Genomic DNA, 14,412 nt, shown 5'->3' with positions numbered 1-14,412 from the left:
CGTGGACCATGTCTCTGGGATCGTGGACCATGTCTCTGGGATCGTGGACCATGTCTCTGGGATCGTGGACCATGTCGTGGACGAAGTGGTGACACCTGGAGGAAATCAAAGAGAAACATACAAAGGAAAATGATCAATACACTGCTACCTATTCCTCATCAACAGTTTAACCATGAAAACACAGAGAAATCTTCAACATTACAGCTGAACCACAACATTTAACAAACATTAGAGGCTGTTTCAGAAAATGAGCTGTTTACTGTCACATATGAAAAATCATCACAAGAATCAATCAGCAGCTGAATCTTATTAATAAACAACAGTTCACCTCCAAAACCAGAACAGTGGAGAAGAATAAACTGTGACAATCACACTCTGAGTTTTGAGGTGAATAATTCATTATGTTACTAGAATACGACTCTATTGATCTCAGAGAGAAAAGCAGTTTTTATAGTAATTTCTAACAGTGAGCTCAGACACTGTGACCTGCTCTCACAGAGTTCAAATCCAGTTTTCCAGCTTGGATTTCAAATTAGCCTGATCTCTGTCTACAAGTGGCCAAAAGCCGTAACCATCAAAAAAAGTCATAGTTTAGTATGGCGCCAAAAGTGGTCATAGTCCTAAAAATGTAATTCACAGTAAGGTATCAAAAATCTATATTTGTAATATTATACAGCATTTTAAACATGTTCTGTCTTTGGCAGGAGGAGAGCGACTGCATCACCTGAAGAGGACAAGAAAAGCGTAAAAATGTTTTTAAGATGTGGGCGCTCCATAACCGAATGGTTGGGGCGTGTACCACATGGGCTTCAGTGCCCTAAGCAGCCGGTCCCCGGATTGACTCCCGGTTCGGCCGGACCTTTACTGCGTGTCATTCCCCTGCTCTCTCTCCCTGTTTCCTGTCTCATCTCCACTGTCCTATTAAAATAAAGGTGAAAACCCCCCAAAAATAATTAAAAAAAAAAAACGTTTTTCAAGATGTTTAGAGTTGTTTCAGTCGGCAATAAGCATATTCTCATGTGTGCTCATCACTACATTAAATGTGAAGTTAGAAAATAAAGTGTCTTCAAGTGGGCCAACATATATCCTTTGCTTTGCTGTGGTTTGTTAATGCTGTCCAGATCAGAATCAATAAAGTTTTGTTGTTCAACTTTTGAGTTTCTGTTATTTCAAATTAGCATCACAAAAATGAGCCTGATCTCTGTCTACAAGTGGCCAAAAGCCATAACCATCAAAAAAAGTCATAGGATAGTATGGCGTCAAAAAATGGTCAAAAGTTGTCTTACCATCATAGTATTATATATTATGTGATATATGTCTTTAAAAATGTTTTTTTAACATCCAATATAAAGATGTGACTTTTAACACATCAAGATAAAAGCACAGAGAGTTTCTGCGTATTGAACTTCAAACTGCCAAAGACAGAGAAGTAAAAGACAGTAAACTACAAAGGAACCAGAGTGTGGACTAACTGGTTCTGGACTAAACAGAACTAGTCCAAGAGTTAAATCAGGTTTCTACACAGAGACAGAAGAAGCTGCTCTGACTGGAGAACTGACTCCAGCAGCTGCTGATATTCACACAGCAGCAGTGGATGGAAATGTTCCTGTTACAGTCTGAACTCACTCTGGTTGATAGAAGCACAAAGAAGCTAAATGACAGCGTTTCTAATGACACTGAACTGAATGAGTTCCTCACATTTTGATGATTTACTGCACTGATGAGGAAGACAGAGAAAGACACATGATGTTTAAGTTCTACTTCAACTGTACACTCATGAACTCTGTGAGTAAACTAATGACTGAAGTCTTTTTATGACTAATCACACTGTTCAGACCTCAGATCAGTTACTGAAGAGCTAGAATTTAATGTCAGTCTCTGTGTTGGACAGTTGATGTTAAGCTGTTAGTGAATTACCTGGAGGCCTCAGTCCTGGTCTCAAAGAACGTCTTCATTGTACGAAGACTCCGATCGTGGACCATGTCTCTGTGATCGTGGACCATGTCCCTGCGATCGTGGACCATGTCTCTGCGATCGTGGACCATGTCTCTGCGATCGTGGACCATGTCTCTGTGATTGCGGACAATGTCTCTGAGATTATGGACAAAGTCTCTGATCATGGACAGTGTCTTTGTGATCGTGGACGATGTCTCTGAGATCATAGACGCTGTCTCTGTGACCATCGACAATGTCTCCATGATCGCGGGCAGTGCCGTCAAATCGGTGACCCCCGTCTCCGCCGATTCTATCGCAAGGTCTCTACGAAGCATGGGACAATGTCTCTGATCAAGGACAACGTCTCTCTCATCTTTGACAAGGTCTCTGCGATCACGGACAATGTCTCTGATCGTGGACGATGTCTCCCTCATCCTCAACAACGTCTCTCCGATCATGGACCATGTCTCTGTGATCGTGGACCATGTCTCTGGGATCGTGGACCATGTCTCTGGGATCGTGGACCATGTCTCTGGGATCGTGGACCATGTCGTGGACGAAGTGGTGACACCTGGAGGAAATCAAAGAGAAACATACAAAGGAAAATGATCAATACACTGCTACCTATTCCTCATCAACAGTTTAACCATGAAAACACAGAGAAATATTCAACATTACAGCTGAAACACAACATTTAACAAACATTAGAGGCTGTTTCAGAAAATGAGCTGTTTACTGTCACATATGAAAAATCATCACAAGAATCAATCAGCAGCTGAATCTTATTAATAAACAACAGTTCACCTCCAAAACCAGAACAGTGGAGAAGAATAAACTGTGACAATCACACTCTGAGTTTTGAGGTGAATAATTCATTATGTTACTAGAATACGACTCTATTGATCTCAGAGAGAAAAGCAGTTTTTATAGTAATTTCTAACAGTGAGCTCAGACACTGTGACCTGCTCTCACAGAGTTCAAATCCAGTTTTCCAGCTTGGATTTCAAATTAGCCTGATCTCTGTCTACAAGTGGCCAAAAGCCGTAACCATCAAAAAAAGTCATAGTTTAGTATGGCGCCAAAAGTGGTCATAGTCCTAAAAATGTAATTCACAGTAAGGTATCAAAAATCTATATTTGTAATATTATACAGCATTTTAAACATGTTCTGTCTTTGCAGGAGGAGAGCGACTGCATCACCTGAAGAGGACAAGAAAAGCGTAAAAATGTTTTTTAAGATGTGGGCGCTCCATAACCGAATGGTTGGGGCGTGTACCACATGGGCTTCAGTGCCCTAAGCAGCCGGTCCCCGGATTGACTCCCGGTTCGGCCGGACCTTTACTGCGTGTCATTCCCCTGCTCTCTCTCCCTGTTTCCTGTCTCATCTCCACTGTCCTATTAAAATAAAGGTGAAAACCCCCCAAAAATAATTTAAAAAAAAAAAACGTTTTTCAAGATGTTTAGAGTTGTTTCAGTCGGCAATAAGCATATTCTCATGTGTGCTCATCACTACATTAAATGTGAAGTTAGAAAATAAAGTGTCTTCAAGTGGGCCAACATATATCCTTTGCTTTGCTGTGGTTTGTTAATGCTGTCCAGATCAGAATCAATAAAGTTTTGTTGTTCAACTTTTGAGTTTCTGTTATTTCAAATTAGCATCACAAAAATGAGCCTGATCTCTGTCTACAAGTGGCCAAAAGCCATAACCATCAAAAAAAGTCATAGGATAGTATGGCGTCAAAAAATGGTCAAAAGTTGTCTTACCATCATAGTATTATATATTATGTGATATATGTCTTTAAAAATGTTTTTTTAACATCCAATATAAAGATGTGACTTTTAACACATCAAGATAAAAGCACAGAGAGTTTCTGCGTATTGAACTTCAAACTGCCAAAGACAGAGAAGTAAAAGACAGTAAACTACAAAGGAACCAGAGTGTGGACTAACTGGTTGTGGACTAAACAGAACTAGTCCAAGAGTTAAATCAGGTTTCTACACAGAGACAGAAGAAGCTGCTCTGACTGGAGAACTGACTCCAGCAGCTGCTGATATTCACACAGCAGCAGTGGATGGAAATGTTCCTGTTACAGTCTGAACTCACTCTGGTTGATAGAAGCACAAAGAAGCTAAATGACAGCGTTTCTAATGACACTGAACTGAATGAGTTCCTCACATTTTGATGATTTACTGCACTGATGAGGAAGACAGAGAAAGACACATGATGTTTAAGTTCTACTTCAACTGTACACTCATGAACTCTGTGAGTAAACTAATGACTGAAGTCTTTTTATGACTAATCACACTGTTCAGACCTCAGATCAGTTACTGAAGAGCTAGAATTTAATGTCAGTCTCTGTGTTGGACAGTTGATGTTAAGCTGTTAGTGAATTACCTGGAGGCCTCAGTCCTGGTCTCAAAGAACGTCTTCATTGTACGAAGACTCCGATCGTGGACCATGTCTCTGTGATCGTGGACCATGTCCCTGCGATCGTGGACCATGTCTCTGCGATCGTGGACCATGTCTCTGCGATCGTGGACCATGTCTCTGTGATTGCGGACAATGTCTCTGAGATTATGGACAAAGTCTCTGATCATGGACAGTGTCTTTGTGATCGTGGACGATGTCTCTGAGATCATAGACGCTGTCTCTGTGACCATCGACAATGTCTCCATGATCGCGGGCAGTGCCGTCAAATCGGTGACCCCCGTCTCCGCCGATTCTATCGCAAGGTCTCTACGAAGCATGGGACAATGTCTCTGATCAAGGACAACGTCTCTCTCATCTTTGACAAGGTCTCTGCGATCACGGACAATGTCTCTGATCGTGGACGATGTCTCCCTCATCCTCAACAACGTCTCTCCGATCATGGACCATGTCTCTGTGATCGTGGACCATGTCTCTGTGATCGTGGACCATGTCTCTGGGATCGTGGACCATGTCTCTGGGATCGTGGACCATGTCTCTGGGATCGTGGACCATGTCGTGGACGAAGTGGTGACACCTGGAGGAAATCAAAGAGAAACATACAAAGGAAAATGATCAATACACTGCTACCTATTCCTCATCAACAGTTTAACCATGAAAACACAGAGAAATCTTCAACATTACAGCTGATCCACAACATTTAACAAACATTAGAGGCTGTTTCAGAAAATGAGCTGTTTACTGTCACATATGAAAAATCATCACAAGAATCAATCAGCAGCTGAATCTTATTAATAAACAACAGTTCACCTCCAAAACCAGAACAGTGGAGAAGAATAAACTGTGACAATCACACTCTGAGTTTTGAGGTGAATAATTCATTATGTTACTAGAATACGACTCTATTGATCTCAGAGAGAAAAGCAGTTTTTATAGTAATTTCTAACAGTGAGCTCAGACACTGTGACCTGCTCTCACAGAGTTCAAATCCAGTTTTCCAGCTTGGATTTAACACAAAACTGAGCTCAATAAAGTCTCAAGTCACCACAAACTAATTTCTAATCAATAATATACACAACAGGGGATCAATGGATGGCTATGAATTACTACCACAAAGCTACAAAGACACACAAAACGACAAAGAGGCAAAAAACTGAGTCGCACAACGATCACAATAAGACGCTGACCTGCCGCACTGAAACACAAAATGACCTGAAGCAGACACAAAACTACAAAGACACAAACCTACAAGAACACAATGCGATGCAAAACAACCACAAAGAGAAACAACATGATCACAACGACAGGATAATCCTGAATAAACGGACTTAAAGCTCAACATTAGAAAGAAGCAGTTACATGTCTGCAGAGTAAAGAGAAGCTAACAGAGCTGTAAACAGACTCAACAGTTAGTTACCTCCACAGCTCAGTCACCACACACACACACACACACACACACACACACACACACACACACACACACACACACACTTTAACACACAGATATAAACGACGACAATAAGAAAAAAGCCTCAAAGACAAGATATCAATGATACGGCTAAAGCTAACACTGCCCACTAATGCTAAAGCTAACACCCAGGTGTAAAACACTGGTAGAGACACAACATGAAACACAATGACCACAAACACACAAACTGAGTCACAATGACCCGGATGGAACACAAAGAGACAGAGACACAAAATGTCGGTAAAGTGATATAAATACAAACAGGGATTTAAACACATTATCAACAGATAGCTTTACGAGGTAATGCTAATGCTAACGTCAGTCGCCAAAGCTAACGCTCTTGAATAACGTTAATACTAACGCTAGCAGCTAGCTAGCTACCTTACCTTCGCGCCGCAGGTATGTTCAGCGTCCAGTCTCACTGGTGCCTGACAAAAACCAGCTCCAGAGTTTGTTGTAGCATCCAGACTCTCCGGTAACGACGTTTCCTCACAGCACTGACAAACAGAGGCAGCGGCTCGGACGTTGGTTTAAATCTGTTCCGGCTTCGTTTATCCGCCTCTCTGAGCTCCGCCCAGAGGTTCATGACCAATGAGGAGGCACGCCACTGGCAACGACGACATACGTTAACGCCTAGCAACCGTCTCTGATTGGTCTTAAAACACATCCACCGTAAAGACGTATGATAAGATCTGGCCTACAGCCACGCGCCAGAGCAGATAAATAAAGAAGAATTAAATGACATATAGATAAAGTAATGCTAATAATACTACTAACAACAACAACAACAACAAAACAAAAATAAATAAATAATAATAATTACAATAATAATAATAACTCCTCTTCAAAATATGACGTGAATTAAGACATGTAACCTTCAAAAACTATATGTTGATAATATTTACAGACATTTACCTTAAACTGTGCAGATTAAATTATTCACAGAATGAGATTAAGATCATCCAACTGAAAAACTGTTTTGTTCTGGTGTTAACTGTTAAAATCTGGATGAGGGATCTTGGTTGTTCATCATCGTGCTCAGGTTTGCGAGCTCCATTTTTCTCTCTAAACTTCTAACATGTTTACATTTCAATAAATAATCAAATGATCAGAATCAGATCAGATTTTTGGAAAATATCTGGGAGATTTTTCATTTTTTCATCACCTGAGCTCCTCAGTATTTTCATCAGTCCATCAGAGTCCACCTAACTCACACACAGAGATAACTACATGTAGAAATAACATTATTTATTTTGCTTTTATTCATTTATAGAAATGTATATTTACTCAGTGATCTGCAGCGAGGTCTCTCTCGTAAACCTGATGCCTCAGACATGAGCTGCTACAGTTCACCTGCTGTTTAAAACAACCATCATTCAACAGGTGTTGTAATGAGGTTCTGTTGCAGCCACAGATTTTAAGAGAACAGAATAAAGAAGAGAACCTGCCCACTGGATATTTAATCACCTGTGATTAAACAGCAGACAGGAGAGAGCTGATCAAAACCATTGATGAAAGCACAGACACACGAGCTGAGAGTCAGTTAAACAGTCTGTTTAATCAGAGAAGAACTGGAGAGATTCAGTTTCCAGAGGAAACACAGAGGACAGGTAAAAAATGAAAAGCTGAAGATCCATCCTGTTTTTCCTCCCAGAGATGAAGATGTTGGTGAAGCAGAGTGAACAGAGGATTTAAAGTCTGAGGAAATCATAACTACATATTTACAACACTGACTCTCAGCCGTGTCCCTGTCGCTCGTGCTGAAGCTGGAGTTCATGTCTGCTTCCTGTGCAGTGTCTCTGAGCGGAGCATTATTTGGCGGGTTTGGCCTCTGTGGGGTTTTCTCCTGTGTCCAGGGTCTTGAGGAGGCGGAAGAGGCCGGCGGCTTCGCGGATGCGGCTGAACTCGATGCAGAAGGCCTGGACCTCGATGAACAGGTCCTGGACGTTGATGATCTTGTTTCGGATCAGGGACTGGAGGAAGACGCAGACCAGACGGACCAGGCGGTTCTGGAGGAGAAAGATCTGAGTTCAACAGCGGGACAGGAACCAGCATCTGGTCTGAAGCTGGTACTGTTACAGTGCTGTGTCCTACCTGCATGTACTTGTCTTTGATTTGCTCACAGGTGGAGATACAGTTGGAGATGTAGAGGTGGATGAACTCTGGGGGCAGGTCCACAGCTGTGGTCAACCTGAGAGAGAACCAGGAAACAAGAGGATTCCATGAGTGATTCAGCTGCCATCTGGAAAACTGACGAGTCACTTCCTGCTTCACAAACGTACGACTGAGATCTGAGCCGATGGTCGGCCTGGACTGAGGGAACTATGTTCATAACCAGTCACTTAATCAGGAAAATATTCAGCAGATCAACAGAAAATGAGACTGAACACTGGTTATAGCCTTAGTGGAAACCTGAAGCCTCCAGGAGGAGGTCAAATCAGTTTCTTTATCAAACGCCATCCTGAGGCACTTTTCACACAGAGCAGGTCCAGACTGTATCTTCATATTATGATGTTTACAGAGACCTGTTCCCACCATGAGCAGAACACTGAAACCTTTCCAGCCTGATACTTTCTTACTGTTTCTGGATAATGTTCAAACTAAAACCTCATCAGACGAACTGAGGATTCAGACAAACATCCGTCTTCATGTCTGTGTTAACGCTCAGTTTTCATATGAAATGTAGTGTTTATGAAGCCTGACAGCCTCAGTACGTCTGTCTGTCTGTCTGTCTGTGACCACCCAGTTATTTAGGAGTTGGCGGCTGATGTGGCCTCGTCCAGCCTCACCTGTTGACCACCTCCATGGAGTGCAGGGACATGTCCATGTTGACCAGCACAGAGAAGTACTCTGTGATCTGGCTGCTCTGCATCAGCTTCAGCAGCATCTCGATGGCCACCAGCGGGTTGTTCTCCACCAGGTCGGGGAGCTTGGCCGGGGACAGGCCGATGTGATAGACCAGCTTCGGGTCCTTCTCCAGCTCGGCCAGCAGCTGCACAGAGACAGAGGACAGGTATGAGGAGGCAGGAGATACTCCAGGCTGCTCGGCTTTGACTCGACTCTCTGTGACTCGGCGTGATGTGGACCGACCTGTGACTGCTGCTGGGCGGACAGCGGGCTCTTGAAGGCCTTGGACATGATGCGTTTGATCTCCACGCCGGTGCTGTTCTTCACACACATGGAACGGTCCCACTGGACGCTGTGGTCCGGCTCCGTGGGGTTCAGCCACGCCAGCTCGTCCTCGCACACGTGGAGGGGCGGCGGCGGCCGAATGAACTCGGGCCGGAAGTGACCTGAGGGGACGGAGGGGAAAAAAAGAGAAAACACGGACATGTTTGGTTTGTCTACCTTATCTTGGAAGGCTGGTAACCACGGCAACAGCTTTAAAAGGTGTCCTCATATTCACCGAGTCAGCACCGAGTGTCAGGATGTGAACAGCAATGAATTCTAATCAGTGGACACCAGAGTTCAGATTCTGCTCAGGATTGGAGCTGCAGCCATTAATCAATCAGATCGAAGCATCATAGAAAAGTAAAGATTTATCAGCCATCAATACATGAAGAGACGCATCTTCACACACACAGTCAGAGTAAAACCTGAGAAGTTAAATTAAAGCCCTGACAACCAGAGAGCTGAACCGGTCTGTACAGGTCTTTCTGCCACCTTGAACAGGAACTATGTAGTCCCTGGCTCCTCCAGGGGAAAGGTTTAGATCCTGACTTCCCCAACAGAACAAAGGTTCTCGGTTCCCTGGGTCAGTTCCTGCTCTTGGAAACGACTTGTAACTTTCTTCTGATGTAAAACAACTGCAGCATCAACAGCACTTACTCTCCAGCGGAGGACGGGGCCCTGTGACCAGAGACTCGATGATCTGATTGGCCACCGAGCTGTCGAACCCCGAGTTGGATGAATCTGGATCTGGGTCGTTCAGGATGCTGGGGAAACTGGCCTTGCTCTGAGTGGGCAGCTCCGACTGACGCTCTGAACGACAAAGAAGGGTAGGATTAAACCAAAGAAGAAGAAGCAGTCTTGAGTTGGACTCTACTGTCTAATGTGTCACCTGCTAACGCGAGCTGCAGCCCACTGATGTCTATAGACTGCGGCATGTTGCCCACGTCCATGCAGGACACCTGTCTGGGCGTCTTCTTGAAGAGATCCCTGGGCGGCGCCAACATCAGCTGGGACAAGAAGAACTTCTCCGGCTGGGTGATGGGAGGCAGGAAGCCTGGAGAGATCACATGACAGGAAACAGGTGTTGATGGAGAATGAGAACACCTGTGTTTGTTCTGAGCTTTAAACTGCTCAAGACCAGGGGGGCAAATTTAGTGTATCTGATCAAGAGCTGGGGCAAATACTGAATCAGGCATCAGATGAACAAACAGACAGTTTATCCAGAAGCACAGCTGCATGAACAACTGCAGTGATTTCACAACTCTCTCCTCCTGTTTCAGCCTCTGTCTGACTCTATGTGAATAAAACTAACTTGGCTTGAAACACAGTCTATCTGCATCAGTGTCGACAGGCCAGGCTGCTGCTGGTGTTTGCTGACTGTGCTCATCCTTTACGACCTCGTGGCTCCAGCAGGACGAAGCTCCTGTCACAGTGAACATCAGTGGCCTCCCCTCACCACCAGGGTCCTGAACTTCAGAACTGTTAATCCAGATCAGAATTATCCAGATGTCATGGTCCCTTTTTTTGCTCGCCCAGATCAAACTGATCTTGTGGGTTTTGTCCTGATTTTTCAGATAGGATCACTCTGATCCAGATAGCGTAGAATCAGGATCACATATCCCGGTTTTGAAATACCCATTTTTAAGATTTGACCCTATCTGGATGATTCTGATCTGGATTGAAAGTTTTGAGATACTGGGCCGAGGTCTGGATCTCTCTAAAACAGCTTCAACAAATACTGGTCTGTTGGATCAGACTGCAGGTGTCCCTAATAAACTGCCACCTGAGTGCAAACGGTACGCAACACTGAGCCGTACCTGACAGCACCTTCTCCTGCTCCTCCCCGGCAGGTGCGGGGTTCAGCAGGTGGGCGAACACGGCGGCAAACGGGTTGGCGGCCAGCGGCTCGGTGCGGTACATCTCCCAGAGCAGGTAGAGGGCGGTGAGCCGCTGCGGGGAGCTGGGCAGCAGGTCCGGCTGCTGGAGGAGCATGACCAGCACCGAGCCCACCCGGAAGTGCTCCGCTTTGCCGAAGTAGTGATGGAAGTGGGTGGAGAGGCTTTCGAAGGTGTTGGTGCAAGCCTCCTCCGAGATGATGCTCAGCAGGTTGGACAGTTCTTTCGGAGCCAGGGTCATGGTCTCCTCACCTCGGTTAGCTTAGCTTAGCTTCCTGGAGATATGCTTTGATATAAAACTCTCTGTTCTCTGCTAATAATAAAGCATCACTGTGAAAAACTACGCGGGGCTAATTCATGTCTGAAGAGTAAACGTGAAGGACTACAACCTGAAACTCATCACACGAGTTAGCAACGAGTTAGCTTAGCCTGACGGCGCTAACTAACAGAAACCGGCCGAGTCATCGCAAAAACTACAGTGTCCGTCCGACAAAATCCACACAAACCGGCTCGACTGCTACATAACAGTCTCCTACACCGACAGACAGCAAAAAATCCAATATCTCCAGGTCCTTAGGGGCGTTATCACGACTGTTTAACACTCAGCTCGTTCACCAGCCGTTAACATTCTGATTTGAACCTTTGGACGCGGTGCATCATGGGTAGTGTAGTTACGAGGTCTCACTTCCTCTCCAACCGGACTCTTCGCGGTGATACCTGGTCGTGATTCACTGCAGCTCAATCCTGAAGCACTAAAACAAGTTTTCAAAGAAAAACCGACGAGAAAATAAAACTAACTTTGTCCCTCAACCATAAGCTCTTGTTTTTTTTTATCCATAGTACTTTCTTCTTCTACGCCTCATTAATTCTTCTTCTTCTTTGATTAGCTGTCAAACCAGCTCACAGGCACATTACCGCCACCTACAGGGCTGGACTGGAACAGTAACTTTATTGAAACAAGTATGTGATCTGTTACTTTTTTATTTAATGGATCTAAGTATTTAATTATAGTCAGGAACATGTTTAACACAGGTCCTGACCTCCACTCAACTCCAGCTTGTAATAAATAAACGACAGCGACACAGACGGGCTGTTAAAACATTTACTCAGTAATTTTCACTTTACTTCTTTCTTACAAAAGATCAACAGAGAGCTTCTCCAGGCGTCATGTTCTAACAGGAATGTGCTGTGGAGCTGACCGAGGATCAGATTAATATGTTGAGAGAGGGAAGAAGATCTAAAAAGGAAAGTACAGCTCATCTGACGAGTAGCAGGTTTACATGAGTCTAAATATATTAACTTTTATGGAAATGCTTCATTGTTTAGGTCGTCTCTTGAGTTTTCTGTTTCTGGAAAACGGGAATAATTAAAGACACATTTGGTTCATGTGCCAACACTGACCAGGGCCACCTTCTTTACCTCATTAAAGACTTGTATGAATAATATCCTAAATAGCAAATATGAAGAATAGAATAACTGGAAGAGAAATATCTCATGTTTTGTGTGATTTGCTAACTTTGGAACCAGATCCAGAATGAAGCTGGTTTTCAGGACTATCATCTGCAGGGAGAAAGATGAAGCAGATTCCTGATAAAAATCAGCCTCAGAGAAGCCGTCTGCCCACGTTTCACTCATCATCTCATCTCTCAGCACACACTGGTTAAAGGGATGTTGCAGGCAAAACAAAAACCAGAGTACGCCAAAGCTGGTCAAGAGCCTGCAGATCCAGGTGACCAGAAACAGACCTGTAACCTGAGCGTCACAAGTTGGCAAACTCGTTGATCCCAGTTTCCCTGGTTCTGAAAACAACCAAGCCAGTGAGAGCTTTTAACAGAGGGGATGTGGTTCTCTTACTCTGAAAGTCCAGACTGAAAATGTCAACAAGTGTGGAAACACTAATGTGTTTTCATTTTAAAACAGCTCCGTATCAGAAGTAATCTGCTCTGTTACTAACGCGCCTGAAAATGAATATCACGTGACCATTCAATGACCATTCAGGTACACTGGGAATGTCCATGTCGGTGTAAACAGGAAGTAGATTGTTTACTCTGCAGTTGGTTGTTTAATTGCAGAAAATACTACCAACAAGGAACAGCAAGACAAACAAATTTTATACAAATTTTATACCTGCTAGCAAAGTCCATCACTGGCAGTTGAGAGCGTGACCAATCAGGTCATAACTGATAAGAACAGGCCCAGCAATGTTTCCAAAAGTCTCTGTCTTAGAGACTTGAAAACTCCAGAGTAGTGCTGAAACCAGGTGTAACAGCAGCAACGGTGATGAGTTTTAAAACTAAAACATATTAGTGTGGGCATAACGCTGCTCTATCCACTCGCGCAACAGGAGCATTAACGTGGTGTACTCTGGTTTTTGAGGTCAAACTTAAATAAACACTGTACAACAAGGAAACACTGTTTTCAGGTCCATGGTCACTTCAGTCAACAAGAGTCCACGAGGGAAGGTTTGGTTCATACTGGTTCACACACACACACCTGCAGTCACACCACAACACACTGATATATGGCACTAATAGTCGCCTGCATCTTAAAGGGCCATTACAATCAAAATAATAATAATAATAATAATGAAAACATCAGCTGAAAACAGAGAGAATAAAGCAAGTTGGTGACAAAAAAAGAAAAAGAATATAAAAACACTGAATAAAAATGTAAGTTATATGTCAGGCATGCAGGCAAACACACTGTAAACTTCAAAACTGGCAACAAGTCCAAAAAAATCTCCACCAGGTGTTTTCCATTAGGTCCACTTCACAACACGACTACAGGACGTTCTGAGGCAGGAAAACCAAAACCAGGATCAAACATCAAACAGAGAACTTCAAATATATGTGAATTAATGTTAAATAGTTCAATTTCCTAAAGAAGTTTGGAATGAATCTTTAGAGGACTGTCTTAACCCGACCCAAACTGTATGATTTTGCAAAATTAATATCCGTATTTGGGGTTTCAGAGGAGTTTTAGTGTTGAAGAGGCTGAGACTTCATCTTTGTTTGGTTTCATGCCTTTAAGACTTTTTATGACAAGTCCTAACTATAAGACCCAGGCTGGAGGAAAAACACCTGAACTTTAAAAGGTCTTCCTCCCTAGACTGGTCACCTGGTGCATTCAGGTGACTCTGTTTCCTTTGCTTCTTTCCTTGTGGCAAGAAGACTCATCTGCACTAAACTAACAGGCACTTTTCAGCCACTAGAAAACACACAAAGAGGCTCAATGTACAGACTTCACATCAGAGAGGGACGAGTGACGATAACAAAGTTTATGGCTCGGCAAAAACACAGGACAGTTTCCACTTTATCTACAAATGAAAACTTTGTTATTGTCGTTCTTCAATTGCAGTTTGATTCCTTCCTTCCTCTCTCTGAGTCCTCAGCATGTCTTTTTAATTCATGGACAAAAAAAATGAATATAAGGCTCTTCAGAAAATAGGAAGGTTGGCGGTATTCGTCATGGCGAAGGGCAAAGGAGCAAGGAGTTGGACACATCTGAAAATAAACT

The 14,412-nt window shown here is 43.5% G+C and overlaps 2 protein-coding genes across 2 annotated transcripts; both read right to left on the bottom strand.

Annotated features, from left to right (window-relative positions):
- Positions 1-9: 9 nt before the first annotated feature.
- LOC127139668 (uncharacterized) lies at positions 10-6,450 on the bottom strand. Its single transcript, XM_051067866.1, has 4 exons — positions 6,217-6,450; positions 4,330-4,939; positions 1,918-2,506; positions 10-95 (listed from the first exon to the last, which is right to left on the bottom strand). Exons 2-3 carry the CDS (start codon positions 4,803-4,805, stop codon positions 2,329-2,331), a joined length of 654 nt encoding a protein of 217 aa, XP_050923823.1. The 5' UTR covers positions 4,806-4,939; positions 6,217-6,450; the 3' UTR covers positions 10-95; positions 1,918-2,328.
- Positions 6,451-7,368: 918 nt separating this feature from the next.
- On the bottom strand, positions 7,369-11,759 carry LOC108891896 (CCR4-NOT transcription complex subunit 11). The gene is made up of 7 exons (XM_018689245.2): positions 10,819-11,759; positions 9,891-10,055; positions 9,659-9,811; positions 8,921-9,123; positions 8,620-8,822; positions 7,925-8,021; positions 7,369-7,839 (listed from the first exon to the last, which is right to left on the bottom strand). Exons 1-7 carry the CDS (start codon positions 11,135-11,137, stop codon positions 7,642-7,644), a joined length of 1,338 nt encoding a protein of 445 aa, XP_018544761.1. The 5' UTR covers positions 11,138-11,759; the 3' UTR covers positions 7,369-7,641.
- Positions 11,760-14,412: the final 2,653 nt, after the last annotated feature.

The sequence above is a fragment of the Lates calcarifer genome, unplaced genomic scaffold (genome assembly GCF_001640805.2).
Source record: "Lates calcarifer isolate ASB-BC8 unplaced genomic scaffold, TLL_Latcal_v3 _unitig_2050_quiver_2035, whole genome shotgun sequence".
In the NCBI taxonomy this organism is placed as follows: Eukaryota; Metazoa; Chordata; class Actinopteri; family Centropomidae; genus Lates; species Lates calcarifer.
Note: the sequence above shows the minus strand (reverse complement) of the source record. Positions and strands in the feature narration are given on the sequence as shown.

Coding starts and splice junctions, on each gene's coding strand:
- LOC127139668 (XM_051067866.1), bottom strand. CDS start 4,805: ATGATCGGAGAGACGTTGTTGAGGATGAGGGAGACATCGTCCACGATC. Junction 2,507..4,329: donor ACCAGGACTGAGGCCTCCAG/GTAATTCACTAA, acceptor GATTTCCTCCAG/GTGTCACCACTTCGTCCACG.
- LOC108891896 (XM_018689245.2), bottom strand. CDS start 11,137: ATGACCCTGGCTCCGAAAGAACTGTCCAACCTGCTGAGCATCATCTCG. Junction 10,056..10,818: donor GCAGGAGAAGGTGCTGTCAG/GTACGGCTCAGT, acceptor TGATCTCTCCAG/GCTTCCTGCCTCCCATCACC. Junction 7,840..7,924: donor TCAAAGACAAGTACATGCAG/GTAGGACACAGC, acceptor TTTCTCCTCCAG/AACCGCCTGGTCCGTCTGGT.